The sequence below is a fragment of the Hyla sarda genome, chromosome 1 (assembly GCF_029499605.1).
Source record: "Hyla sarda isolate aHylSar1 chromosome 1, aHylSar1.hap1, whole genome shotgun sequence".
Lineage (NCBI taxonomy): Eukaryota > Metazoa > Chordata > Amphibia > Anura > Hylidae > Hyla > Hyla sarda.
The window spans coordinates 367,660,590-367,687,971 of record NC_079189.1 but is presented as its reverse complement, the minus strand read 5'-3'; the positions used below and the strand labels follow the sequence as shown (position 1 = coordinate 367,687,971).

The following is a 27,382-nucleotide window of genomic DNA, read 5'->3' as shown; positions in this document are numbered from 1 at the left end:
AGCGCTCGCATCCCTGCTCTGCACTATACTCCGGGCCGGCCACTCATTCATATTTTCCTCAGAGCTGTGATTGGCTGCAACCATCCGGCCAATCACAGCTCTGGACGGAAAATATGAACGACCAGTGATGTGAATAGAACATCACTCAGAGTACAGAGCAGAGGTGTGAGCGCTGTATAGAGCTGCATCTCTGCTATATTATGGACGATCGCATCGGGTGTCAGGCTGAGACCCGGGACGATATGTCTATTACTACAGGTACTGCTACTCCCATCATGGAACAGTGTGTTCCATGATGGGAGTAGTAGTACTACATAAAAATTGTGGGTAAAAAAGTTAAACACACACACACTTTATAAAAAAAAATTATTAAAATGTTGTAATAAAAAATAAAAATTTAGTTAAATACATTTTTACATCCCTACTGCATCCTTTTTTTATTTTATTTTGGTATCCAACTATTTTGTAAAAAAAAACGCCAAAGGGGCCAAAAAAGGCAAATTCCACACATTTCTTCTGAGTATGGAAATACCCCATATGTGGATGTAAAGTGCTCTGCGGGCGAACTACAATGCTCAGAAAAGAATTGGGCTTTTGGAGAGAGAATTTGGTTGGAATGGAAGTCGGGGGCCATGTGCATTTACAAAGCCCATTTACACTAACATGCTGCTGTAGCCCCCAACTTTGCCTTTTCACGATGGGTAAAAAGAGAAAAATCCCCCCAAACTTTGTAACGCAATTTATCCTGAGTACGGAAATACCCCATATGTGACCCTAAACTGTTGCCTTAAAACACGACAGTGCTCTGAAGTGAGAGAGCGCCATGGTCATTTGAGGCCTAAATGAGGAATTTGCAATAGGGGCGGACCCGGATACAAGGATGGGGCATGTCTCCACCAAAACCCTACAGCAGCGTTTCCCAAACAGGGTGCCTCCAGCTGTTGCAAGACCCCCAGCCTGCCAGGACAGTCAATGGCTGTCCGACAATACGGGCTAGTTTTTGTTTTGCAATAGCTGGAGGCTCCGTTTAGGAAACACTGCCATATCAGGCGTTTTTCATTTTTATTGGGGGGGGGGGGAGTCGTGTAAGGGGGTGTATATGTATTGTTTTATGTTTTATTTTGTGTTAGTGTAGTGTAGTGTTTTTAGGGTACATTCACACAGGCGGGGGTTCACAGTGAGTTTTCCGCTGGGAGTTTGAGCTGCGGCGCAAAATTTGCTGCAGCTAAAACTTGTAGAAGGAAACTCACTGTAAACCCCTGCATGTGTGAATGTACCCTCTACATTCACATGGGGGGTGCGCCAAACCTTCAGCTGTTACAAAACTACCACACCCAGAATGCACTGACAGACCGTACATGCTGGAAGTTGTAGTTTTGCAGCAGCTGTAGGCACACTGGTGTGGAACCACTTAGTTAGGAAACAGACTCTAGCTCAGTGATTCCAACCCGTGTGCCTCCAGCTGTTGCAAAACTACAACTCCCAGCATATACGGTCTGTCAGTTCATTCTGGGAGTTGTAGTTTTGCAACAGCTGGAGGCACACGGGTTGGAATCACTGATTTAGGAAACAGACTCCAGCTCAGTGTACCCTAACCATTGTGCCTCCAACTGTTGCAAAACTACAACTCCCAGCATGCACAGACAGACAGGGATGCTGGGTGTGTAGTTCTGCAATATCTGGCTCTTCAGATGTTGCAGAACTACAAATCCCAGCATGCCTGGACAGTCTGGGCATGCTAGGAGTTGTAGTTATGCAACAACTGGGGAAGAACAGTTTAGAGACCTCTAAGTAGTGGTCTCCAAACTGTAGCCCTCCAGATGTTGCAAAACTACAACTCCATGCATGCCCAGGTGTCCAGGCATGCTGGGAGTTGTAGTTCTGCAACATATGAAGGGCCAGATATTGCAGAACTACACACCCAGCATCCCTGACTGTCCATCCCAGGACCCCCCCCTAGGTATTGCCACGGGATGCCTGCTGATAGATATCAGCAGTAATCCCGGTCCGGTCCCCGCCCAGTGCGTGGCTGGGAACTAAATTCCGACGGATGTACAGGTACACCCTCCGTCCTTAATTATCAGGACGTGGGGACGTACCTGTACGCCCTCTGTCCCCAACAGGTTAAGGAAGATAAAGTTTTTTTCCCTCTCTTCCTGTTGAGAAAACATACCCCGCATGTCTGTGTATGGAAGGGTCAGGAGGATTAGCTGTCAGCCAATTGATCTGCAGTATTATAGCCAAACAACAAAATGGTGTACAGTTACTTTATGCTTGTTTTAGAAGTCTCTGCTATTTTGTGACTACTTTATCTTTTTTGCTGCTCCCAATATAAGTGTCATTATTTTCCTTTGTCCACTGGACAGAATAATGACGATCCGAATCGTCATAAGTAATAAGTTTGCCTGATATTTTGAGTAGATAAAATCAGACATTTTGTAGCTCAAAGTACTGAAACACAATTAGAAAACTGCATGAAGTTATTCTCTGAGATAGTGGGTAGATACTATAATCAGTCCACATGACGCCTATGATGGCTGCAGAAAAGTTTTTGGCTGGGTTTACTCTATGGAATTTCCAAAATCACGCTTCTGGATTTAGGTCAGAAATTCCACTGGCTGAAGTTAAAATGCAGGTGAATGGGTTATCTGTCTGGCAAAATCCACACTGCAAACATTGCTGTCTATCGGGACAGAAATGTCTGTGCATTCCCAGTGTCAGCCAGCTGATTTCAGTTGGCGCTGGCCCATCTCAGAAACTCTGGACAGGATTTTTCAGCCGGGAGATTCTCAGTGTGAACCCAACTTTTATCTACTGCCAACTGGTTCCTTAATTTTTAATAGAGATAAGCGAATTGTTTCGGCACAAAGTGGATTTGTCCTGAAATTCGGAAAATGTTAAAATTTGGACAAATCCGAACATTTTGATATTCATTTCAATTAATTGGTCAAAATGGTGCTAGCAATTTAGAGATGATGATGATGTTGATGATTGTCATCATCATCACAGAGGCAGCCACACAATTCCTTCTGACAGCCAGTCATGAAGGACTAAAGGGGTGAGTGACAGTCTCACATTGATGAGTGGAGTTACATCTATTATAAAGTAACAAAAACTCAAAAAACAAAAATATTAGTACAAGGATATGTGAAATTTAACCTTTAATAGATCTTATTAAAATATCAAAGATAGGGATAGTGAATTATAAAGTTATCATTTCATCAAAAATAGGATCCAATAGTCAGGGCCGGTGTTAGGGGTAGGAAAACAGGACATTTTCCCAGGGCTCCCATCCACCAGAGGGCCTCCTGCTGCTTCCCTGACTCACATGGGTTGGGCAGAATGCATCAGCAGCAGCCTGCAGCATTTGGGGGTGCACCTCGCTGTAACTGAATACTGCTAACAGCAGAGGTTCACTCCACACTGCAGTGTGTGCTGCCGGTGCTCTGCTCCTTTAAGATTCCTCTGGCACCTCTCCTCTTCTGTCTTCCTGCTGCTGGTGTAACACAGCTGAGCAGTCGAGACGAAGGGGACGGAAGGTAGTGTACAGCACAATGAAGATGATAGCCTTGCCCCCATATCTGCTTCTCCAATGCACACAACTATTTTTTTTTAGTTCAGGTGCTCTGCCGAGCTAATAAACTTCTAAACCTTCTACACTCTGGATTTCTGGTATTCTGTGCTGTGACCATATGCTATACTAGGGACTATTGTACCAGTATTGGCAATCTGGTGAGTCATCTGCACGACTTAGAAGCGGTCTGGTGCTGACTCTCTCGACTTCTTACTATATTTGTTGCCATTGAATTTTAGTGTTGTAGGATTCTTAGAACCAAAAATCAACATATCATGTTCTAACAAGCCTATTTACAGGTTTTTCACTACATGTAGCAGAAGCAGAAACAGTCAGTAAAGGGTAATGAACATGGAGGAACAGTTTTTCAATTTGCTGGACCAAACTGATGCACATCGGCAAATGTATACCAACCACCTGAAATGGCCAGTTTCTACTACTATCCCTACACAGCCACACAACTCCTGGATTGTCTATCATGTTCCATAGTGTACTGCTCCTGCTAGTACTACCTCTGGTAGAACAATTTTAAGAACTTCATTCATCTGTAATTTTTAATAATTATGGATAGTGGTGGAATTAAATTTCTGATATTATTGATTTGTATATAATATAAATCTATAATATCATAATACCTACATATCTATAACTTACAAAAATGTTAATACAGTATAATGATAATGTATTCTAACATACCCTCTGCATTTTCTTCTTGAATTCAATGTTAGCATTCTTGTATGATTTTGATATTGCATTAAGGTAATATATAGCCAATCTGCAAAAAACAAACATTAATGGTTGTTAGTATAAAAAAAAAAGTAATTTACAATCACAGATAAAAGCTGATAGATTAATTTCAATAGCTATCTGTTTATCTATGTATCTAGATCTGATAAAATAAATCAAAATGATTGTACTACTTACGGTATATTTGATCCTACTGTTTTAACTGTCCCTGACCATTACCAAAAGACAAAAACTGAATAAGTAATTTGCAAATTTTTTACCGCACTTCTAACTAAACACTTAGGGGGAGATTTATCAAAACCTGTGCAAAGGAAAAGTTGCCCGGTTGCCCATAGCAACCAATCAGATCACTAATTTCATTTTGCAGAGGCCTTGTTAAAAATCAAGGAAGCAATCTGATTGGTTGCTATGGGCAATTTTTCCTCGGGACGGGTTTTGATAAATCTCCCCCTTAGGGCCCTTGCACACTGAACAAATTCAGTAGGGAAATTTCCTTGCAGAATTCCTTAGCAGATGCATTTATTGTGCAGAATCTGCAACAGAAATATGTATCAAAATTAAAAGTTCCATTCAACAAATGGGCCCCTGCTGGCGGATTCAACGAAAAGAAAGACTATGTTCATTCTTTGAGTATATTCCCATGGCCAAATACCCGTGCAAATTTCTTCCAGAATATTCCAAAGGGACATTCCACTGCAGCAGAGTCCTATTGATTTAAATGGGATGCTGCGACACTGTGCACACAGCAGAATTTCTGTGGAAGATGTTTCTGCAGTGGAAATTCTGACTCCGGTGTACGCAGAAAGAATAAACTTGCCTAATCTTTCTGCGGAATCCGCTCAAAAATGCATTGCTGTCTATGAGGAGCTTTTCTGAGTGGTCCTAGCCCCGCCAGGTTATTCAAATGTGCAAAATGTCCACCTGTGTTTTCAGTGTGGACATTCCCCACATTTTTGGCCACATGAACCCGGCCTTTGGGTGGAATTTGGATCTTTATCAGAGATACGGCTACAGTACTTCCGATGTGTGCACAGAGCAGCATAATCCAATTAAAAAGAATAGGAGGCTGCTCCAAGCAGAAGCCGCGTAGAATTTCCTCTTGGAAATTTGACGTGGAATTTTCTTAGTATGCAAAGGACCTTTTATAAGTAAAATTCTTTAAATGGCAGTATTTAGGTCTTATTAAGGGCCTTTGCACACTGGGAACACATTTGTACAGCAGATTGTCACAGAGAGAAAACCATGTCCAAACATATGCAATGCAACATTACTATTTATTTTTTGCACATTTTGGTATGTTGCTGCCTTGTGCTAAAATAAAATAAAAAATAAAAATCAAACTTTCCCCCATCAGTCTGCACTTAATACCCTATAATGACAAACAGAAAAATATTTTAGATATTTGCTAATGTATTAACCCCTTGAGGACACAGGACATTTTAATTTTTTTGTGTATTAATTTCTTCCTCCTCGTCTTCTAAGAGCCATAACTCTTTTTAAAGGGGTACTCCAGTGGAAAACTTTTTTTTTTTTTAATCAACTGGTGCCAGAAAGTTAAACAGATTTGTAAATTACTTCTATTAAAAAATATTGATCCTTCCAGTACTTATTATCTGCTGAATACTACAGTGGAAATTATTTTCTTTTTGGAACACAGTGCTCTCTGGTGACATCACGAGCACAGTGCTCTCTGCTGACATCTCTGTCCAGTTTAAGAACTGTCCAGACCAGGAGAAAATCCTCACAGCAAACATATGCTGCTCTGGACAGTTCCTAAAATGGACAGAGATGTCAGCAGAGATCACTGTGCTTGTGATGTCAGCAGAGAGCTCTGTGTTCCAAAAAGAAAGGAATTTACTATGTGGTATTCAGCAGCAAATAAGTACTGTAAGGATTAAGATTTTTAATAGAAGTAATTTACAAATCTGTTTAACTTTCTGGCACCAGTTGATTTAAAAAAATGTAAAAAATTCCACCGGAGTACCCCTTTAACTGATAACTACGGTAATTTTTTCAGCTATAGACCCATATGAGGAGTTTTTTTGTGTCACCAATTGTTCTTTGTAATGACACCTTTTATTTTTATTTTACCCTAAAATCTATGGCGCAACCAAAACATGAATATTTGTGGTGGAAAATTGATAAGAAACTAGCAACTTTGTAACTTTTGGTGTTTTTTTGTTTTTACACAGTGCACTTTATGGCAACTGACATGTTCTCCTCATTCTGTAGGTAAATACGATTCAAATGATACTTATGTTGTACTGTTTAAAAAAAAACGTTTTAGCAAAATTAGTATGCTTAAAAGTGTCCCCTTCTGCTCCCCAATAACTTATTTATTTTTCTGTATACGAGGCTGTATGAGGGCTTATTTTTTTGCACCGTGATTGGCAGTTTTTATGGGCTTGACTTTTGCGTATATGTGACTTTTTGATCAATTTCTATAATTTTTTCTGGTATATAATGTGATCTCAAATCAGCAAATTTGGACTTTGGTATTTTTTTTACATTAAAATTGTTCACCGTACAGAAGAATGACTCCAAGCAGATGCCCCCTGTGAGTCAATGCATGTAGCTGCACTATATTAACTTATAGGATCTGCAGCGCCTGTGTAGAGCTGGGGTCACCACCGTCAGTATCAGTATGGTGGAATATTTGGTAGTTTTTCTTTCATAACAATATGATGGTATTCATCACTGCAGTAGTAATATGTCGTCCTGGTGGGAAGGTATTAAGTTATGTTTTTAAACCACAACCCGTAAGAAAATCCTGCATGTGCCCATGGTAAACGGTGTTACTTATACTGAATTCAATGCCACGCTAGCCAAGAGGGGGGCCAGGGGGGGGGCCTCATGTTTGACTTTTGCCTAAGGCCTCACAAAGTCTAGAACCGCCTCTGCCCCCAAGACAATATAAACCCTAATAAACAATGTATTGAATGAAACTTACACCATTAGAAGCACGGCTGCTATGATAATCCCAGGATTGGACACGTAACCAAACACCTTCATGATAAAAGGTGGAAAGTCCTTTTCAATTGTCTCTTGAAGAACATCATACATTCTAGTTTTACCACTTCAAAACAGAAATAATGAACACAAAACAGACAATAGTTTATGTTCCATCAAAGCTAAAACATATAATCTACTATTACAACTCAGGATATTCTTAGCAATATGTGTGTGTTGAAGAAATTAAGCACTGTGGTCTCTTCAAGCCATGTTCACATGGTGGAATTTCTGTGGAAGTATTCTGCCTGGAAATTCTGCTTTAGGACAGTCTTATTGATATCATTGGGATTCTGCTGCATTGTGCACTCGGCATTGTGTACTGCAGTGGAAGTCCCGAGTTCGGAAATTAACTTGTTCATTGTTTCTGTGGATTCCGCACGGCAACGCATTCCAGTCTGGAGATGGTGCATTTCAAAGTGGCCCTAGGGTTGCCAGAACATGCAAACCCGGGTGGATATTTTGTACATTTTATGGCATGTGAACATAGCCTAAATGTTTCTCCAGGCAGAGTACCTTATCTGTGGCTGTGCCTTGCAGGTGAGCCTGAATAAAGGGGGCTGAGCTGCAGTTCCAAGGCACAGCTGCATGCAGCCAGCCAGCACCCTGCCCTATACTGACAAGGGACCATAAGCCCAAAACAGCTGTCCTTCTAGAGAGATATATGGCTTGGCATATATCCCCAGTCATGTATTTAATTGGAGTGAATCAATGACTTGAGGGAAAAGCTGCTTTGCATGTCCTTCTTCCCAGAATTCCCGGTGGAGCATGAAAGACCTGTAAGTTTTCACATGTCTTTATGACATTACCCCATTGGATAAACAGTGAACACTTCATTCTGCTGATCGGTAAGATTTCTATCACATGGTGGCCTGTCCTAAGGGCATCTGTTTTTGGAGTTGCGATAGACTATAATTTGTACACTTTTTAAAGGGGTAGTCCAGTGGTGAAAAACTTATCCCCTATCCTAAGGATAGGGGATAAGTTTGAGATCGCGGGGGTCCGACCGTTGGGGCCCCCTGCGATCTCTCTGTACGGGGCCCCGGCTCTCCGGCCAGATAGCGGGTGTCGACCCCCGCACGAAGCGGCGGCCGACACGCCCCCTCAATACATCTCAATGGCAGAGCCGGAGATTGCCGAAGGCAGCGCTTCGGCTCTGCCATAGAGTTGTATTGAGGGGGCGTGTCGGCCGCCGCTTCGTGCGGAGGTTGACTCGCCCCCTTCCCGCGGGCTGTCGGGGCTCCGTACAGGAGATCGCAGGGGGCCCCAGCGGTCGGACCCCCCGCGATCTGCAACTTATCCCCTATCCTTAAGATAGGGGATAAGTTGTTCACCACTGAGTCACCACTGGACTACTCCTTTAAGCACTTGGATAATAAATCACTTGCTTTAAAAAAAATTATAATAAACATTTTTTGACCTACAAAATTCCCTTCAATTATATATTTTATCTTTATGTAAGGAATCTGATGACATGTGTAGAGCAATTGTAGTGTTTATTCACTTTGCTATGTTGAATATTTTCTTAGATTGTTTTCTCAGGGTACTCAAGACATACTGATAGGTCAGATTGGTATTGTGTGCATCTAAATAGGGGAAATTGTTTACTGGGGAACAGGTTATGTACCTCTGTAGAAAGTGATTATTATAGTACTAAAAATGTGTACAATCTATATGAATAATTAAAAAGAAATAAAGATAGAACTATAGGACATACATGAAGCACTAGGCAGTAATACTGAAGAAAAAGGGTAGATGATAGCTAAATATCCTGTTACCTAAAAGGGCCGCAGTCAAATGATGGAGATATACTCATTATGGTGTAGGCTACAGGCAGCAGGCTCATGAACAATACTAGCAGTAAAAGGGCCAAGTAGAAGTTGTTTGACTTGGAAGCTTTATATACTCTTTCTTCAGGTACGTTGGTGCTCATTACAGCCCAGCACTGTAAGTACATTGAGGACAGGAGGCGCAGAATATTTATGACAATCAGTCCAGGTGCGTAAAATGTCCCCATCCTGTTAAATAAAGCAAAAGGCAATTTAGTAAAGTAATCTTTATAAACCTTTTTTCTTTAAAATCTGCACAAATACATTTAATCCCATTTACACTGTTTCTGAAAAATGAAATAGAGTAAGTGCGTCAGTAATACAAATTACCACTTACAACTGAGGTATAATTCCACCTAGAGATTATCTTGAAAGTGTAAAATGTATTTAAAATTGTCCCTATCCTCTAAGCTAAGGAACAGTAGTCTTCATTTCACAATTTGGTTGACATATTTCAATCCTGCCGCCAGTCAATTAAAGGGGTATTCTAATCCCAGAAGTAAATCAGTGTGCAAAAAAATAATAAACACCAACCCCCACAGCTGGCTCCACAAAGTGTTACAACCCCCCCCCCCCCCCCTCCTCCACGAGAAAGCTATAAAATCTACACCCTTTAAAATAAATATGACTGGATATTCGACTACCCAGCCTATTCCCATTGCCTGATCTTCTTAATGACATCCTTACCCAGTCATCAGCATGCTGCCTCAGTAGCCTCCCCAAAATGGTAGAAGTGCAACAAGCCATTGCCATTCCATCTAAACCCCTCCACAGATAGTCTAAACAGTGATAATGACTTAAACAGTGATAATGAGCAACCGTTAGCATAAACCTGCAATCCCCCAGCACCTCCCTGGCGCACAATTAACACACAGGCAACTAATCTGCAGGTCCTCATGACGCAAACCGCCTACAACATATTCACCACTCACAACAAACTTTAAAATGCGAAAGGCCCCAAAAACTAGAAAAGGCCTCTTTAAACAGATCTGTCTCATACTGTGAATTGCAAACCCCTTCCATATACACCAACAACAGTCAAAGTTTATGGCGCTGTCTTGTGAACCAGGAAGTAGATTGCTGCAAGCCAGGAAGCGCATTTCTTCATGTTTTTATACTGATTGGTGAGTATCTAACCACTGAGACCCCAACCGATCCAAACTTTTGACATGAATATGTGACATGTTAAAAGTTATTTAAAATGACGGGGAAACAGTGCCCATTCAAGTCAATGGGGTTGTCTGTGTAGTTCAGAACAGGTCCTTTGATTGTATCCATAATGTGCTTTGTGGTCAATTCTTTGTATCTGCTCTGGTTTACTAAATTGGACAATACCTTAAGAAAATTTCCTTGGATTTTCTTTTATTGATGACATATTCTTAAAGGGGTTATCCAGGAAAAAACTTTTTTTATGTATCAACTGGCTCTAGAAAGTTAAACAGATTTGTAAATTACTTCTATAAAAAAATGTAATCCTTTCAGTACTTATGAGCTGCTGAAGTTGAATTGTTCTTTTCTGTCTAAGTGCTCTCGTATGACACGTGTCTCGGGAACCGCCCAGTTTAGAAGCAAATCCCCATAGCCAACCCCTTCTACTCTGTGCAGTTCCCGAGACAAGCAGAGATGTCAGCAGAGAGCACTGTTGCCAGACAGAAAACAACAACTCAACTTCAGCAGCTGATCCTTATTGATAGGATTAAGATTTTTTAATAGAAGTAATTTACAAATCTGTTTAACTTTCTGGAGCCAGTTGATATATTAAAAAAAGTTTTTCCTGGAATACCCCTTTAAGTTGGGCCATCAACATCTGAATGTTGGTGGTCTGATACCTGGCAACTGAGTGAACAAGCCAATGTGTATACGCAGTAACAGTTGGACTTGGTATTACATGTTGCAGCTTGCCCAACTAAGGCTTAATTCACATCTGCACAGGACACCAACAAATCCCATTGACTTTAATGGGGTCTGTCTCATTTCTGTCTGGTGTCTGTTTATATACCAGGATCTAGCCAGACAAAAATGTGCTGCTTGCAGCAATTTTTTCTCCATTCAGGTCCTGGTAGTTATACCAATTCTGATTCCAAGACAGTTTTTTCATGACATATTCTACTTTATGTTAGTGATACATTTTTGTCGATACTTTCATAATTTCTTCGTGAAAAGTTCCAAAATTTGATGAAAAAATTGAAAATTCGGAATTTTTCTAACTTTGAAGCTCTCTGCTTGTAAGGAAAATAGACATTCCAAATACATAATATATTGATTCCCATATACAATATGTCTACTTTATGTTTGCATCATAAAGTTGACATATTTTTACTTTTGAAAGACATCAGAGGACTTCAAAGTTCAACAGCAATTTTCCAATTTTTCACAAAATATTCAAAATTGGAATTTTTCATTTTTCACTTTTTAAGTGAATTTGAAGGGCCTTCATATTATAAATACCTCATAAACGACCCCATTATAGAAATTGCACCACTCAAATTATTCAAAATGACATTCAGAAAGTTTGTTAATCCTTTAGGTGTTTCACAGGAATAGCAGCAAAGTGAAGGAGAGAATTAAAAATCTTCATTTTGTCCACTCACATGTTCTTGTAGACCCAGTTTTACAAGGGGTAATAGGAAAAAAAGCCCCCCAAAAGTTGTAACCCAATTTCTCTTGAGAAAGAAAATACCTCATATGTGTATGTGAAGTGTTCGGTGGGCGCAGTAGAGGGCTCAGAAGGGAAGGAGCAACAATGGGATTTTGGAGAGTGAGTTTTGCTGAAATGGTTTTTTGGGGGCATGTCCCATTTAGGAAGCCCCTATGGTGCCAGAACAGAAAAAAAAAAACAACAACACATGGCATACTATTTTGGAAACTACACCCCTCAAGGCACGTAACAAGGGGTCCAGTGAGCCTTAACATCTGTCTGGGCATGCTGGGAGTTGTAGTTTTGCAACATCTGGAGGGCTACAGTTTAGAGACCACTGTATAGTGGTCTCAGAACTGTAGCTCTCCAGATGTTGCTAGGCAACTACTCATTGACTTCCGTAGGAGCCGCACATCATCGCCGATGGTAAGTGGACCTCCGGCGCAGGTCACCGTCGGTTCCCCCGTTCTGCTTGAACTACTGTGGGTGAGGGAACTGAACTTTAACCCCCCCCCTTGCCCCCGATCTGCTATTGGATGGTCGCTTCTGACCAACCAATAGCCGGGACAGGAGGGGTGGCACCTCTGCCACCTCACTCCTATCCATTCAGGGGATCGTGGGTGTCTTGGAAAACCCTGATCCCACTTATTTTCCGGGTCTCCGGAGACATGTATGACCCGGAATTGCCGCAAATCGCCGGTGTGAATTCACCGGCGATTTGCGGTGATCACCAACAAGCGGGACCCCACTGGGCATTGGCATGGGATGCCTGCTGATAAATATCAGCAGTCATTCCGGTCCAGTCCCCGCCTGGTGCGCAGTGGGGACCGAAATTCCCACGGGCGTACAGGTACGCCTTTGGTCCTTAAGTACCAGGGAGCAAGGGCCTACCTGTATGCCCGTGGTCCCTAAGTGGTTAAAGGGGTACTCCGGCCCTAATACATCTTATCCCCTATCCAACGGATAGGGGATAAGATGTATGATCGCGGGGGTCCCGCTGCTGTTTGACCCCCACCGATCATATACTGATCACCTATCCGGAGAATAAGTCCTAGAAAACAACTTTAAATAGGTCTAACACGCATTCATTTCAGTTTTTGCCTGTATGATTTTAGTAGATGAAGTGAACTTACCATATCATGCCTTGGTTAAAAATGAGACCAAGAACATTGTCACTTATACCAAACTCTGCATAAGATGGCTGCAAATGTAAAAATAAAGAAAAAGATTATGACTATGTAAATGTATCCAGACTGCATATGCTTTGAAACCCACAAAGGCACCATAGCACTTTTTTTTTTTTACTGTTGACACTATTAAAGGGGTACTCCACCCCTAGACATCTTATCCCCTATCCAAAGGATAGGAGATTAGATGTCTGATCGTAGGGTCCCGCCGCTGTGGACTCCCGCGATCTTGGCTGCGGCACCCTAGACATGAGGTGCATGGAGCGAACTTCGCTCCGTGCCGGATGACTGACAATGGGGGGTGGAGGCTCGTGACGTCACGGCCACGCCCCCTCAATGCAAGTCTATTGGAGGAGGCGTGACAGCCATCACGCCCCCTCCTATAGACTTGCATTGAGGGGGCGTGGTTGTGACATCACGAGCGGGGCGTGACCATGATGTCACGAGCCTCTGGCGCTGCACCCTACGCGATAAGACATCTTATCCGCTATCCTTTGGATAAGGGATAAGATCTCTAGGGGCGGAGTACCCCTTTATTACAAGAAATAATTATTATCTGGATAACATCCATGTTATTATGTGCTTGCTCTAACAACATGCACATTTTGCTTAAAAACTCATCGCCCTGATTTTTTTCCCTCATGTAATATCCCTCATATAGACTGAAATAAAGATCAGATACAAAATAAATACAGTAACATAAAATATCCATGCCATTGAAGAAAAGTTTCAGACTCTCTCTACTCTATTTTTTTGGTCATTTCTGCCTTTTTTTTAATTACAGTAGTGCATCCACAGCAGAATTGGTGTTTCTCATGGGGCAAAAATAAGCTATAAAAAATTGCACCTGCAATACATAATGGGGCAGATTTACTGATTCTGTCAAATTTTACACAGTATAAACGCAGACCAGCAAGTCAAAGGCTGCATTCACAAATATCAGTCAGAATTTGTAGCCAATGCAAGAATTGGACTGACGCCAGGAACAACTGTAATGGAAAGATTTGCAACTTTTTATGTGTTTATGTCCAAAATACCAATTAAAATACTACATTTGACCATAGCTTAAACCCTTAAAGGGGTACTCTGGTGGAAAAAATGTTCTTAAATGAATGGTTGCCAGAAAGTTAAACAGATTTGTAAATTTCTTCTAATTAAACATCTTAATCCTTCCAGTACTTATCAGCTGCTCCAGAGGAAGTTCTTTTCTTTTTTGAATTTCTTTTCTGTCTGACCCCACTGTTCTCTGCTGACACCTGAACTGAACTGTCCAGAGCAGGATTGGTTTGCTATGGGGATTTCCTTCTGCTATGGACAGTTCCTGACATGGACAGAGGTGTCAGCAGAGAGCACTGTGGTCAGACAAAATAGAAATTCAAAAAGAAAAGCACTTCCCCTAGAGCATACAGCAGCTGATAAGTACTGGAAGGATTGAGATTTTTAAATAGAAGTCATTTACAAATCTGTTTAACTTTCTGGCACCAGTTGATTTAAAAAAAAAAAAAAAAAAGTTTTCCACAGAAAAAGGACATAGGTAATGTTGACCTTGAGGATGCAGACAATTAAATTTTTTGAGTTTTTATTTTTCCTCTGATGCTACATCAGAATTTCCAAGTGTAATTCTATGCAGAATTCCACTCGGGAAAAACTTTAATGTTCATGGACCCAAAACTGCAACAAATTTATCCTTGTGTACATCTTAAAACTGTCTAGTCTATGTTTTGATCACATCTTAGTTGGCTTATTTTAGGACAAAATTTTGCACACCAGGTCGCTCACAAGCCTTGCCTTTATTTCAGGAAAGCAATAAGTAATAATTGTCTTAATGTCATAATAAATGTGTTGATAGGAATATTCTGTGTGCAAATTGTGCCAGAATTCTAAAGAATTTGCCATTGCAAATTTACCTCAATGAGCGGTCTCAAAAATCCCCACTTTTCAATTTCCATCACTATTCAAACCAAAAGGATAAGGCAGTGCAGTGAGTAGCAGAGAGCTCATACCCTCCTGCCCCCCCTCCTCCCCACTTCATAGGAGCTAGGGGTAAGCTGGGGAGAAAACATTAATGAGGCAGGGGAGCTGGGTGAACCGTCTCCCTGTCTAAAATACATGCTGGAGCACAATATGAATAACATCATCAAAGCACAGAACTCATACACTGCAAAAAGGAGTAATCAATCCTTCATTTTAGAGTTATTCAACAGCACTTTAACCCAGCATACTGGGTTTAGTGTGGGTGAACAGCTGTCAGATTCTCTTTAAGAATGTAATTAGTTTGTTTTAGTCAAAACTTATTTGGCAATCATCAGTTTACATTATTTGAGTTTTGTTCCAAAGAACATCCATTCATAGACACAATATTAAAATAAACATACAAATCCAGACTCCAAATCCCAACACCAGCAGTTATTGAGAAACCTGACAATCACTGCTCGGCCAAAGTCTCCCACAAGAATCATGATGACAGTCATCTGGGTGTCCGATACTGTTAGCTTTACAAATTCCTGTAAGAAGAAAATGATACAGTTTTTCAGCAGCATACATATTGTGGGTTCTAGTAACAGTATGTATTAATGTATTGTATGTCATGTAGAAGTTCTGCATCAACGTATCTTTATTAAGAAGCTCACACAGGGCCCTAGTGTTTTTTTTTTTTTTTAAATCAACTGGTGCCAGAAAGTTAAACAGACTAATAAATTGCTTCTATTAAAAAATCTTAATCCTTCCAGTACTTATTAGCTACTGAATACTACAGAGAATTTTTTTTTCTTTTTGGTACACAGAGCTCTCTGTTGACATCGTGAGCACAATGCTCTCTGCTGACATCTCTGTCCATTTTAAGAACTGTCCAGAGTAGGAGAAAAACCTTATAGCAAACATTTGATGCTCTGGACAGTTCCTAAAATGGACAGAGATGTCCGCAGAGAGCACTGTGCTCGTGATGTCAGCAGAGACCTCTGTGTTCCAAAAAGAAAAGAATTTCCTCTGTAGTATTCAGCAGCTAATAAGTACTGGAAGGATTAAGATTGTTTTATAGAAGTAATTTACAAATCTGTTTAACTTTCTGGCTCCAGTTGATTTAAAAAAAAATAAAAAATAAAAGGTTTTCCACCGGAGTACCCCTTAACATGATCAAATATTCGACACAATGTATAGTAAATTTACTCTACTGTGACATAGAAAAAAGTATTTAGCTAAAAGCTACTTTCATTTTTTTAAAGGGGTATTCCTGCCAAATACATCTTATCCCCTGCTGGGACCCACCGCGATCCCCGCTCAGCACTCGCATTCTATCCGGGGCTGCATCTCCAGCCTCGGCAACATTTGTTTCTGGGACTGGAGACGTGACGTCACGCCATGCCCCTTCCATGTCTATAGGAGGGGGCGTGACAGCTGTCCCGCCTCCTCCCATAGACATGAATGGAGGGTGGCGTGGCGTGACGTCACGAGGGTGCGAGGCGTGACGTCATGTCTCCAGTCCCGGAAACAAAGAGGTATCCCATTGACCGTTTTTTTTTGTTTTTTTTCACATAGCTTAGTTGAGTACATTTTTGTTTACAGCAACATTAAATACTATAATATACAATACTATAATATTACTGTAATGAAAACAGTAAATTGTAAGCAAAAACACAGTGTGATTCTAGCCTTACTTTAACCCTTCTCTACATAGGACACATAGGTATTCTGATGGGAAAGTATGGGATAGGCTCAAAAGATGAGCATCTTCATACTCAGCAGTTGTCTTCTGCTATATACAGATGACATGCAGCCAGCATTAGAAATCATTTCATTGCCAGTCATTCACCTGGCCAGATAGATGAGATGCTGGCTGTGTCTGGGTTACAATTGACACCCCTGTAATGTATCTGCGTAGTGTTGATCAATTGTCGAACCAGCCGAAAGCCCTTTGTGGCTGCCATGCTAGAACTTATACAATACTAAGAGAACACAAGAACAGTACACTAAAATACATTAGTTTTACAGAGTACAGTTAAGCAATAAACAATGTAAGGGTGGGTTCACACTACGTTTGTAGTGTATGGGTGCCGGAACCGGTTTGGGGGAGCGAAAACCGGTCACTCCCTTATCCCAGCCGGATCCGGCCCAAACCCTGTTCATTTCAATGAGCCGACCGGAGTCAAGCGCTGACTCCGGTTGGCTCGTTATTGCTACGTATACAGTTCTCTAACCGGACCTAAAACCGTGGTATACCACCCTAAGAAATAAAAAATAAACATTTTTAACCAAGCTTTTTTCTGTTTTTGCACTTCCGTTTTTTCCTCCTTACCTTTTAAAAATCATAACCCTTTCAATGTTGCACCTAAAAATCCATATGAGGGCTTATTTTTTGTGCCACCAATTCTACTTTGTAATGACATCAGTCATTTTACCCAAAAATCTACAGCAAAAAAAATCATAATTACATGCATGAAAATGTATACATTTAAAATTGTCCTCTTCTGACCCCTGTAACTTTTAAATGTTTCCGCATACGGAGTGGTATGAGGGCTAATTTTTTGCGCCATGATCTGAATTTTTAATCGGCACCATTTTTGTTTTGATCTGACTTTTTGATCGCTTTTTATTCCTTTTTGATGGTACGAAAAGTGACCAAAAATACGCTATTTTGGACTTTTTTGCGCATACACCATTGACCGTGCGATTTAATTTATGATATATGTTTATAGTTCGGACATTTACGCAAGTGGAGATACATATATGTTTATTTTTATTGTGGTTATATATTTTTTATATGGGATTTGGTAAAAGGGGGGTGATTTCAACTTTTAACAAGGAAGGGGTTAATGTGTGTGTTTTTAAACTTTTTTTTTTACTTTTCTTTTTACACTTTTAGTCCCCTTAGGGAACTTTTAGGAGGAATAATTTGATTCCTCATACAGATCAATGGGGTTACATACAATCCCATTGATCTATGTGCACTGTGCTCAATCGATAAAGCCTGGCCCTGCCAGACTTTAACATTCTGAGCACCGGAGCCGCCGCAGCAGGAGAGGTAAGCCCTCAGGCTACCTCAGCAGTGGATCATTTTACAGCGAGAAGGGTTCATGGGGTTATTTTAAGTTTAAAAGTTATCACCTATGGGCAAGAACCCCATGGCCTAGTCAGTTGTCACTTACTGTATTCTTTAATACATTTTTGGCACTTTTTGCTTATTCTGTAAATCAAAAACATGTTTCTTGGTAAATTTTACCATAGAGTAATTTAACACACAGTGCATGGAAGAGGTTTCAAATGTATTTAGGTAAAAGCCTATGGCACATCTTTTATTCATTGTGCATCACAATCGGCACCAGGAAGGAGATTTGACTATAATTCATGTCAACTGATAATTTTCTGGGATGAATTATAGGAAAGGTCTTTGGCCTCAGGAGGCCACACCTCCACTAAGCCTTGCCTATTTTTTGAAAACTGTGCAAAATGAGCATTTACTAATAATAATCATCTTTTAATGCAAGGTTTTTAAGGTTTTAATCCACCCCCATTCTCCCATTCATTTTTTTTTAAATGCCACTGTAGATGTGTAGAGGATTTTTGAGCCAAAGCCAGAAGTGGATCCAGCAAGAAGAAGAAGCATTATACTTCCTATTCCTTTGGGTAAAATGCTGGTTTTGGCTCAAAGAAAAATGCATCAAAAACTGCAGTGGCATTTTTTTTCAAAAAGTTGTGTGTAAAACAGTCCTTAAAGTTGTGGAAAATAGTATTTTTTATTTTATTTTTTTTAATCATCTGGTGCCAGAAAGTTAAACAGATTTGTAAATTACTTTTATTAAAAAATCTTAACCCTTCCAGTAAAAAAGAAAAAAGCTATGCAACTTTCTCTGTAGCACACAGCAGGTGATGAGTAGTGGAAGGATTAAGATTTTTTAATAGAAGTAATTTACGAATCTGTTTAACTTTCTGGCACCAGCCTTACCACTTTAAAGAGGTACTCCACTAGTAATTATTTTTTTTTTTTTAAATCAACTGGTACCAGAAAGTTAAACAGATTTGTAAATTATTTCTATTTAAAAATCTTAATTGTTCCAGTACTTATCAGCTGCTGTATGCTCCACAGGAAGTTCTTTTCTTTTTGAATTTCCTTTCTGTCTGACCACAGTGGTCTCTGCTGCCACCTCTGTCCATGTCAGGAACTGTCCAGAGGAGGAGAGGTTTGCTATGGGGATTTTTTCCCGCTCTAGACAGTTTTCAAAATGGACAGAGGTGTCAGCAGAGAGCACTGTGGTCAGACAAAAAGGAAATTCAAAAAGAAAAGAACTTACTCTGTAGCATACAGCAGCTGATAGGTACTGGAAAGATTCAGATTTTTAAATAGAAGTAATTTACAAATCTGTTTAACTTTCTGGTACCAGTTGATTAAAAAAAAAAAAAATGTTTTCCAGTGGAGTACCCCTTGAAGGCCCAATACAGTGTCACAAACTGGGCTCGGCAGAAGATCAATTTGATTCTGATGGACCTGTTCAACCATGTCTTTAGTCAAGTCACTGACTTAATTGTTTCAGTTTTCAGTGTATCCAAGAATGTCAGGTTACATTTCTGTTGATATAATGCAAGTAGAGATGAGCTAATCGAATCGGACAAATCCGAATTTGTTACGAATTTCCTGAAAAATTTGATTCGGAACGAATCTGAATATCGCTGTGATTCAATAAAAAGAATCGCTTCATTAAACTCCATTTAGTGTGGTTTGGGCTCCAGGGGATCTAAAATGGCGGCTACACGTGTGAGGACATAGGGCAAGGAACTCTGGGAAGGCGGGCTCACCCTGAATCAAATGCGGCATGCAGCCTATCAGCAGCTAGCCCTCTGATGTCACAGCCCTATATATTCAGCAGCCATCGCTGCAGACAGGCATTTCTGGGATTATTTCCTGAGAGAAAAGACAATGTCTGTCTGTGTGCTACTGAGAAAAAAGATCTTTACAGCAGCGAATCAAATCACCTGAAGCCCACATCACTGAAGACAGGCAGATAGACAGGGACAGTTGAGAGAGTGTACACTTTATGTTGCAAGTGTACTGGAGTGTATTACCCTAAAGCTAATAGGGGACAGTTAGTGTGAGCACTAAAAGACCTAGACACCTGTTTTAAATGCCTAATTCAGGTGTAACTGTACTGGGGCGTATTTTGCTACCCTAAGTGTAATATATACGCACTCAGTGCTTTTACGTTTTTCCTGTTAAACTCATAGGGGCCAGTTATTGTTAAAGAGTACCTGTAATCAACAAAAACTTTTAATATGTTGTTCATAATCATTAATGAAGAGATATTGAAATATATCTTCATTAATAAATATTAATATTTATACCAGTTTTTTTCATTTTATACTTTTGGCCACTAGGGGTCACTCTTCTATGCCTGGTCTGCAAGCAGCTTCCTATGCTTTCCATAGTAAGTGTTAGTGTTGAGCGGCATAGGCCATATTCGAATTCGCGAATATTCGCGAATATATGGACGAATATTCGTCATATATTCGCGAATATTCGCATATTCGTTATATTCTCGTTTTATTTTCGCATATGCGAAAATTCACGTATGCGAAAATTAACATATGTGAAAATTAGCATATACAAAATTAACATACGCAACAATTCGCATATGCGAAAAGTAGCATATGCTAATTTTCGCATATGCGAATTTTTGCACGCCAGTCTCACACAGTAGTATTAGAGCCTTCTTTACACCACACAAGCTGGAAGCAGAGAGGGATGATCACTGTGATGTGTACTGTGAAGAAAAAAAAACCAAAAAAAAAACGAATATTCGTAATTACGAATATATAGCACTATATTCGCGAAATTCGCGAATTCGCGAATATGCGATATTCGCGAATAATATTCGAATTGCGAATATTCGCGAGCAACACTAGTAAGTGTACAGCTTTTAGGACTAATGCTGAAAGGGTTCTGGTCCTTCCACCGGAAGTTCAGTTCTCTCCGCTCACTGTGAGCTACAAGCCTGCACATGCCTCTCATATAACAGAGGCCAGTCACCTCCCCCCTCCCCCTGCCCCTCACCACACGTTATCTTATACATTGTATTATCTCACTGCACTCCCTGCTCTGTGCCCCCCCCCCCCTGACATTCATCTTAATCACTGCCTCTGTAATTGCTCCCTCAGCCCCTGGTTCTCAGCATTGACTTTTTAGTGCAGAGAGACACAGGAGAGAGAGAGACAGGCTGCCGTCCCTCCCTTGTACTTAGTCTGTATGCACACTGCAGAGCAGTGTTTCCCAACCAGGGTGCCTCCAGCTGTTGCAAAACTACAACTCCCAGCATGCCCGGACAGCTGTTGGCTGTCTGGGCATGCTGGGAGTTGTAGTTTTGCAACAGCTGGAGGTGCCCTGGTTGGGAAACACTGCTGCAGAGGATAAGCAGCATACAGGAAGACTGACAGAAGCAGAGTTCCAGCCAGGTTTCATGTGACATCATGCCTGCCGGGACCCGCCTCCTTCCACCCCTCAGAAAGACAGTGCTCCTGAGCTAATGAAGAGGGATGAAAAAAGGTATTTCCACAGTGTTTTAAACCTCAATAAACACAGGGATAGGCATAGTTAGAGAAAGGGACAGATGGGAAGGGGGGTCAGGGAAAGTTTAGATGATGACAGGTACTCTTTAAAGGCCATAAATACCTACACACCTGCTTCTAATGCTTAATTCAGGTGTAACCGTGCTGGGGCGTATTTTCCTATAATAGGTGTAATATATACGCACTCAGTTGTTGAATATCAGGCAGAGAAGTGCCAGGCCGTGCACAGAGGAGTGGCTGAGGCCTAAATTTATCACGCACAGGCAGAGGTCACAGCAGAGTAGGGGCGCGTGGCAGCAGGAGTCGCAGCGAGAGGTCTGAGCTCCTGGTGTCAGCTAGCGGTAGTGTCTCGATCAGCAACCCAGCAGCCACGATTGATTGGTTCACTCGGTCATCCACTTCATCCCAAGTGACATCCGACACCCCAGTCAACAGTTGGTAGGTTCCTTAGACTCAACCCTCAGTTGGCATGGCCCTCCTGCTGCTGCTGCCGCCACCTCCAGGCTGTCATTGTGCTGCCATATAGTCTCCTCATGCTGATGCTGCCACCTCCAGGCTCTCTCTCAGTGTGTTGCCATATGGTCTCCTCATGCTGATGCTGCCACCTCCAGGCTCTCTCATTGTAGCACCATATGGTCTCCTCATGCTGATACTGCCACCTCAAGGCTCTATCATTGTGCCACCATATGGTCGCCTCATGCTGCTGCCACCTCCATGCTTTGTCATTGTACCGCTTTGCGGTCTAGATAGGCTGCTGCCACCTCCAGGCTGTGTCATTCTGCTACCATGTGATCTCCATGCTACCATGCTGCTGACACATGAAAGTTGTTAAAGGGGTACTCCGGTGGAAAAAAAATGTTAAGGTCTTTTTAAGTAAACTGGTGCCAGAAAGTTAAACGTATTTGTAAATTACTTCTATAAAAAAAAATCTTAATCTTTCCAATACTTATCAGCTGCTGTAAACTACAGAGGAAATTCTTTTCTTTTTGGATTTCTTTTCTGTCTGTCCACAATGCTGCCTGCTGACACCCCTGTCCAAGTCAGGAACTGACAAATCCTGACATGAACAGAGGTGTCAGCAGAGAGCACTGTGGACAGACAGAAAATAAATTCAAAAAGAAAATAATTTCCTGTGGAGCATACAGCAGCTGATAAGTATTGGAAGGATTAAAGGGGTACTCCATTGGAAAACATTTTATTTTAAATCAACTTGTGCCAGAAAGTTAAACAGATTTGTAGATTACCTCTATAAAAAAATCCCAATCCTTCCAGTACTTATCAGCTGCTGTGTGCTCCACAGGAAGTTCTTTTCTTTTTTAATTTCCTCTCTGCCTGATCACAAGTGCTCTCTAATGACATATCTGTCTATGTCAGGAATTGTCCAGAGCAAGAGAGATTTGCTATGGGGATTTGCTCCTACTCTGGTCAGTTTCTAAAATTTGCAGAATATGTCAGCAGAGAGCACTTGTGGTCAGGCAGGAAGGAAATGCAAAAAGAAAATTACTTCCGGAGTATTATACACTGGAGTACTGGAGTACTTCCTGTGTATTATAAGTACTGGAAAGATTATTATTATTATTTTTTTTAATAGAAGTAATTTACAAATCTGTTTAACAGTTCATTAAAAAGTATGTTTTCCACCCGTGTACCCCTTTAAACTCCTCAAAATCTTCAAATGAGATATAAAAAATCTCTTTAATCACCTCAATTGTGACGCCATATGGTCTCCCAACCCTGCTGCCTCCTCCAGACTCTGTCAATGTGCCGCCCTATGGTCTCGTCATGCTGCTGCGACCTCCAGGCTCTGTCATTGTGCCGCTCTGTGGCCTACATAGACTGTTGCCACCTCCTGGCTGTTTCATTCTGCCACCATAGGGTCACCTCATGCTGATGCCACCTCCAGGGTGTGTCATTCTGCCACTATATGGTCTCCTCATGCTACTGCCACCTCCAGCCTGTGTCATTATGCCACCATATGGTCTCCTCATGCTGCAGCCACCTCCAGGCTGTGTCATTCTGCCTCCATTTGGCAGGATCTGGAACAGGTGTAGCTCGCCTAGCGGTGGACTGCCAGCTCGATTTTAAGATACAAGTACGAGCTTTTTCACTGCAGCAACTGTCACGATTCGGCTTCCAGGTAGTGGATCCTCTGTGTCAGCGAGGGATTGGCGTGGACCGTGCTAGTGGACCGGTTCTAAGAGGCTACTGGTTTTCACCAGAGCCCGCCGCAAAGCGGGATGGTCTTGCTGCGGCAGTAGCAACCAGGTCGTATCCACTAGCAACGGCTCTATCTCGCTGACTGCTGAGAAGGCGTGGGACAGAAGGACTAGGCAGAGGCAAGGTCAGACGTAGCAGAAGGTCGGGGGCAGGCGGCAAGGTTCGTAGTCAGGATGGGTAGCAGAAGTTCAGGTACACAGGCTTTGGACACACTAAACGCTTTCACTGGCACAAGGCAACAAGATCCGGCAAGGGAGTGCATGGGAGGAGGTCAGATATAGTCAGGGACCAGGTGGAAGCTAATTAAGCTAATTGGGCCAGGCACCAATCATTGGTGCACTGGCCCTTTAAGTCTCAGAGAGCTGGCGCGCGCGCGCCCTAGAGAGCGGAGCCGCGCGCGCCAGCACATGACAGCAGGGGACCGGGACGGGTAAGTGACCTGGGATGCGATTCGCGAGCGGGCGCATCCCGCTGTGCGAATCGCATCCCCAACGGCCATGACAGTGCAGCGCTCCCGGTCAGCGGGACTGACCGGGGCGCTGCAGGGAGAAAGACGCCGTGAGCGCTCCGGGGAGGAGCGGGGACCCGGAGCGCTAGGCGTAACAGTACCCCCCCCCCCCTTAGGTCTCCCCTTCTCTTTGTCCGGTAACTGCCTCCCCTGGGATGAGGACACCGGGAAAGAATGGAGGGTTTCCTCAACGGCAGGCAGTACAGCAGGAGTGGGAATGGGGAGGGAGGGCAGAGGGCGAGGCCTGGCACGGGGCAGTGTGACACCAGGACGGGGGCCATGGGGAGGCACAGAGGCTTGCCTGACGGGACTGGGAGGGGGGGAGAGGCACTTCCTGTGGCAGGCAGAGTCCCAGTTCCTGATCTCCCCGGTGGTCCAATCAATGGTGGGGGAATGAAGCCGGAGCCAAGGCAGACCGAGGAGGACCTCAGAGGTACAGTTGGGGAGAATGAAGAACTCAATCCTCTCAAGGTGGGGTCCAATAGACATGAGGAGGGGCTCTGTGCGGTAACGCACGGTGCAGTCCAATCTGGCTCCGTTGACCGCGGAAATGTAGAGCGGCTTGACGAGACGGGTCACCGGGATGCTGAATTTATTAACAAACGACTCCAAAATAAAATTTCCAGAGGCACCGGAGTCCAAGCAGGCCACGGCTGAGAGGGAGGAGTTGGCTAAAGAAGAAATACGCACGGGTACCGTGAGACGTGGAGGAGCAGACTTGGAACCAAGAGACGCCACACCCACATGAGCTGGGTGCGTGCGTGCGTTTCCCAGGCGTGGAGGACGGATAGGGCAATCCACCAAGAAATGCTCGGTACTGGCACAGTAAAGACAGAGATTTTCTTCCCTACGGCGATTCCTCTCTTCCTGGGTCAGGCGAGACTTATCCACTTGCATGGCCTCCTCGGCGGGAGGCCCAGGCGTAGATTGCAACGGATACTGTGGGAGAGGTGCCCAGAGATCTAAGTCTTTTTCCTGGCGGAGCTCTTGGTGTCGCTCAGAAAAACGCATGTCAATGCGGGTAGCTAGATGGATGAGTTCTTGCAGATTGGCAGGAATCTCTCGTGCGGCCAGCACATCCTTGATGCGACTGGATAGGCCTTTTTTAAAGGTCGCGCAGAGAGCCTCGTTATTCCATGATAACTCGGAAGCAAGAGTACGAAATTGGATGGCGTACTCGCCCACTGAAGAATTACCCTGGACCAGGTTCAGCAGGGCAGTCTCGGCAGAAGAAGCTCGGGCTGGCTCCTCGAAGACACTCCGGAGTTCAGCGAAGAAGGCCTGGACTGTGGCTGTGGCAGGATCATTGCGGTCCCAGAGCGGTGTGGCCCAAGACAAGGCCTTTCCTGAAAGAAGGCTTACTACGAACGCCACCTTAGACCGTTCTGAAGGAAACAAGTCCGACAACATCTCCATATGCAGGGAACACTGAGACAAAAATCCACGGCAGAGTTTAGAGTCCCCATCAAATTTGTCCGGCAGGGACAAGCGGAGGTTAGGAGCGGCCACTCGCTGCGGAGGAGGTGCAGGAGCTGGCGGAGGAGATGGTTGCTGCTGTAGCAGAGGCAGAAGTTGCTGTAACATGGCGGTCAACTGCGACAGCTGCTGTCCTTGTTGGGCAATCTGCTGCGATTGCTGAGCGACCACCGTGGGAAGATCAGCGAGACTTGGCAGCGGCACCTCAGCGGGATCCATGGCCGGATCTACTGTCCCGATTCGGCTTCCAGGTAGTGGATCCTCTGTGTCAGCGAGGGATTGGCGTGGACCGTGCTAGTGGACCGGTTCTAAGAGGCTACTGGTTTTCACCATAGCCCGCCGCAAAGCGGGATGGTCTTGCTGCGGCAGTAGCAACCAGGTCGTATCCACTAGCAACGGCTCTACCTCGCTGACTGCTGAGAAGGCGTGGGACAGAAGGACTAGGCAGAGGCAAGGTCAGACGTAGCAGAAGGTCGGGGGCAGGCGGCAAGGTTCGTAGTCAGGATGGGTAGCAGAAGTTCAGGTACACAGGCTTTGGACACACTAAACGCTTTCACTGGCACAAGGCAACAAGATCCGGCAAGGGAGTGCATGGGAGGAGGTCAGATATAGTCAGGGACCAGGTGGAAGCTAATTAAGCTAATTGGGCCAGGCACCAATCATTGGTGCACTGGCCCTTTAAGTCTCAGAGAGCTGGCGCGCGCGCGCCCTAGAGAGCGGAGCCGCGCGCACCAGCACATGACAGCAGGGGACCGGGACGGGTAAGTGACCTGGGATGCGATTCGCGAGCGGGCGCGTCCCGCTGTGCGAATCGCATCCCCAACGGCCATGACAGTGCAGCGCTCCCGGTCAGCGGGACTGACCGGGGGGCTGCAGGGAGAAAGACGCCGTGAGCGCTCCGGGGAGGAGCGGGGACCCGGAGCGCTAGGCGTAACAGCAACTTATACACTGCAGCAATTATACACTATTGGAGATGGAATTAACGCAGCTACTGGCACCAGACTTGACCTCCAATGGGTCCTCAAAAAAAGGATTTAAAGTTTGCTCCTTCCAATTACCATGCTCTATCATTGTGCCGCCATGTGATCTCCTCATGATGCTGGCACATTAAACTTGTTAATCTATTCAAAATCTTCAATTTAAATTTAAAAACATCTCTTTACTCTTTTCAGTTGTGATGCCCTATGGTCTCGTCAGGCTGCTGCCACTGCTGCTGCTGCTCGTAGTCATATATTAGCTCTGGAATTACCATAAGAATTCTAGGAAACAGGTTGGAGCGATAAAAATAAACCATAACTGATTAAATGAACCATTTGCAGTTTCAGACACAGTTTCACAGTACCAGCCATGTTTACTTACTTGTGCATTGCTTAATATTTTAGACAAGCATATGATACTGGCAGGATATACCCAATAGCCCTCCCGGGTAAGGCCTGTACCACTGAGAGGGAGGAAAAACTGACACACTACTCTGTTGTCATGCCGCTCTGTGGCCTACATAGGCTGCTGCCATCTCTAGACTGTGTCATTGTGCCACCATATGGTCTCCTCATACTGCTGCCACATCCAGGCTCTATCATAGTGCTGCCCTATGGTCTCGTCATGCTGCTGCCATCTCCAGGCTCTGTCATTGTGCAACCATGTGAT

At 43.2% G+C, this 27,382-nt stretch overlaps 1 protein-coding gene across 6 annotated transcripts in view; it reads right to left on the bottom strand.

Moving 5' to 3' along the window:
• LOC130275301 (transmembrane channel-like protein 2-B) overlaps window positions 1–27,382 on the bottom strand; it is a 147,903-nt gene that overhangs the window by 14,925 nt on the left and 105,596 nt on the right. For 5 of the 6 annotated variants that reach the window (XM_056523120.1, XM_056523144.1, XM_056523130.1 and 2 more), the window contains 5 exons: window positions 15,360–15,488; window positions 12,931–12,998; window positions 9,109–9,348; window positions 7,272–7,397; window positions 4,271–4,349 (listed from right to left, as the gene is read on the bottom strand). In XM_056523120.1, coding sequence (XP_056379095.1) covers window positions 4,271–4,349; window positions 7,272–7,397; window positions 9,109–9,348; window positions 12,931–12,998; window positions 15,360–15,488 — 642 coding nt within the window. The remainder of the gene's footprint in view (window positions 1–4,270; window positions 4,350–7,271; window positions 7,398–9,108; window positions 9,349–12,930; window positions 12,999–15,359; window positions 15,489–27,382) is intronic. The other variant, XR_008844729.1, reaches the window with a different exon arrangement.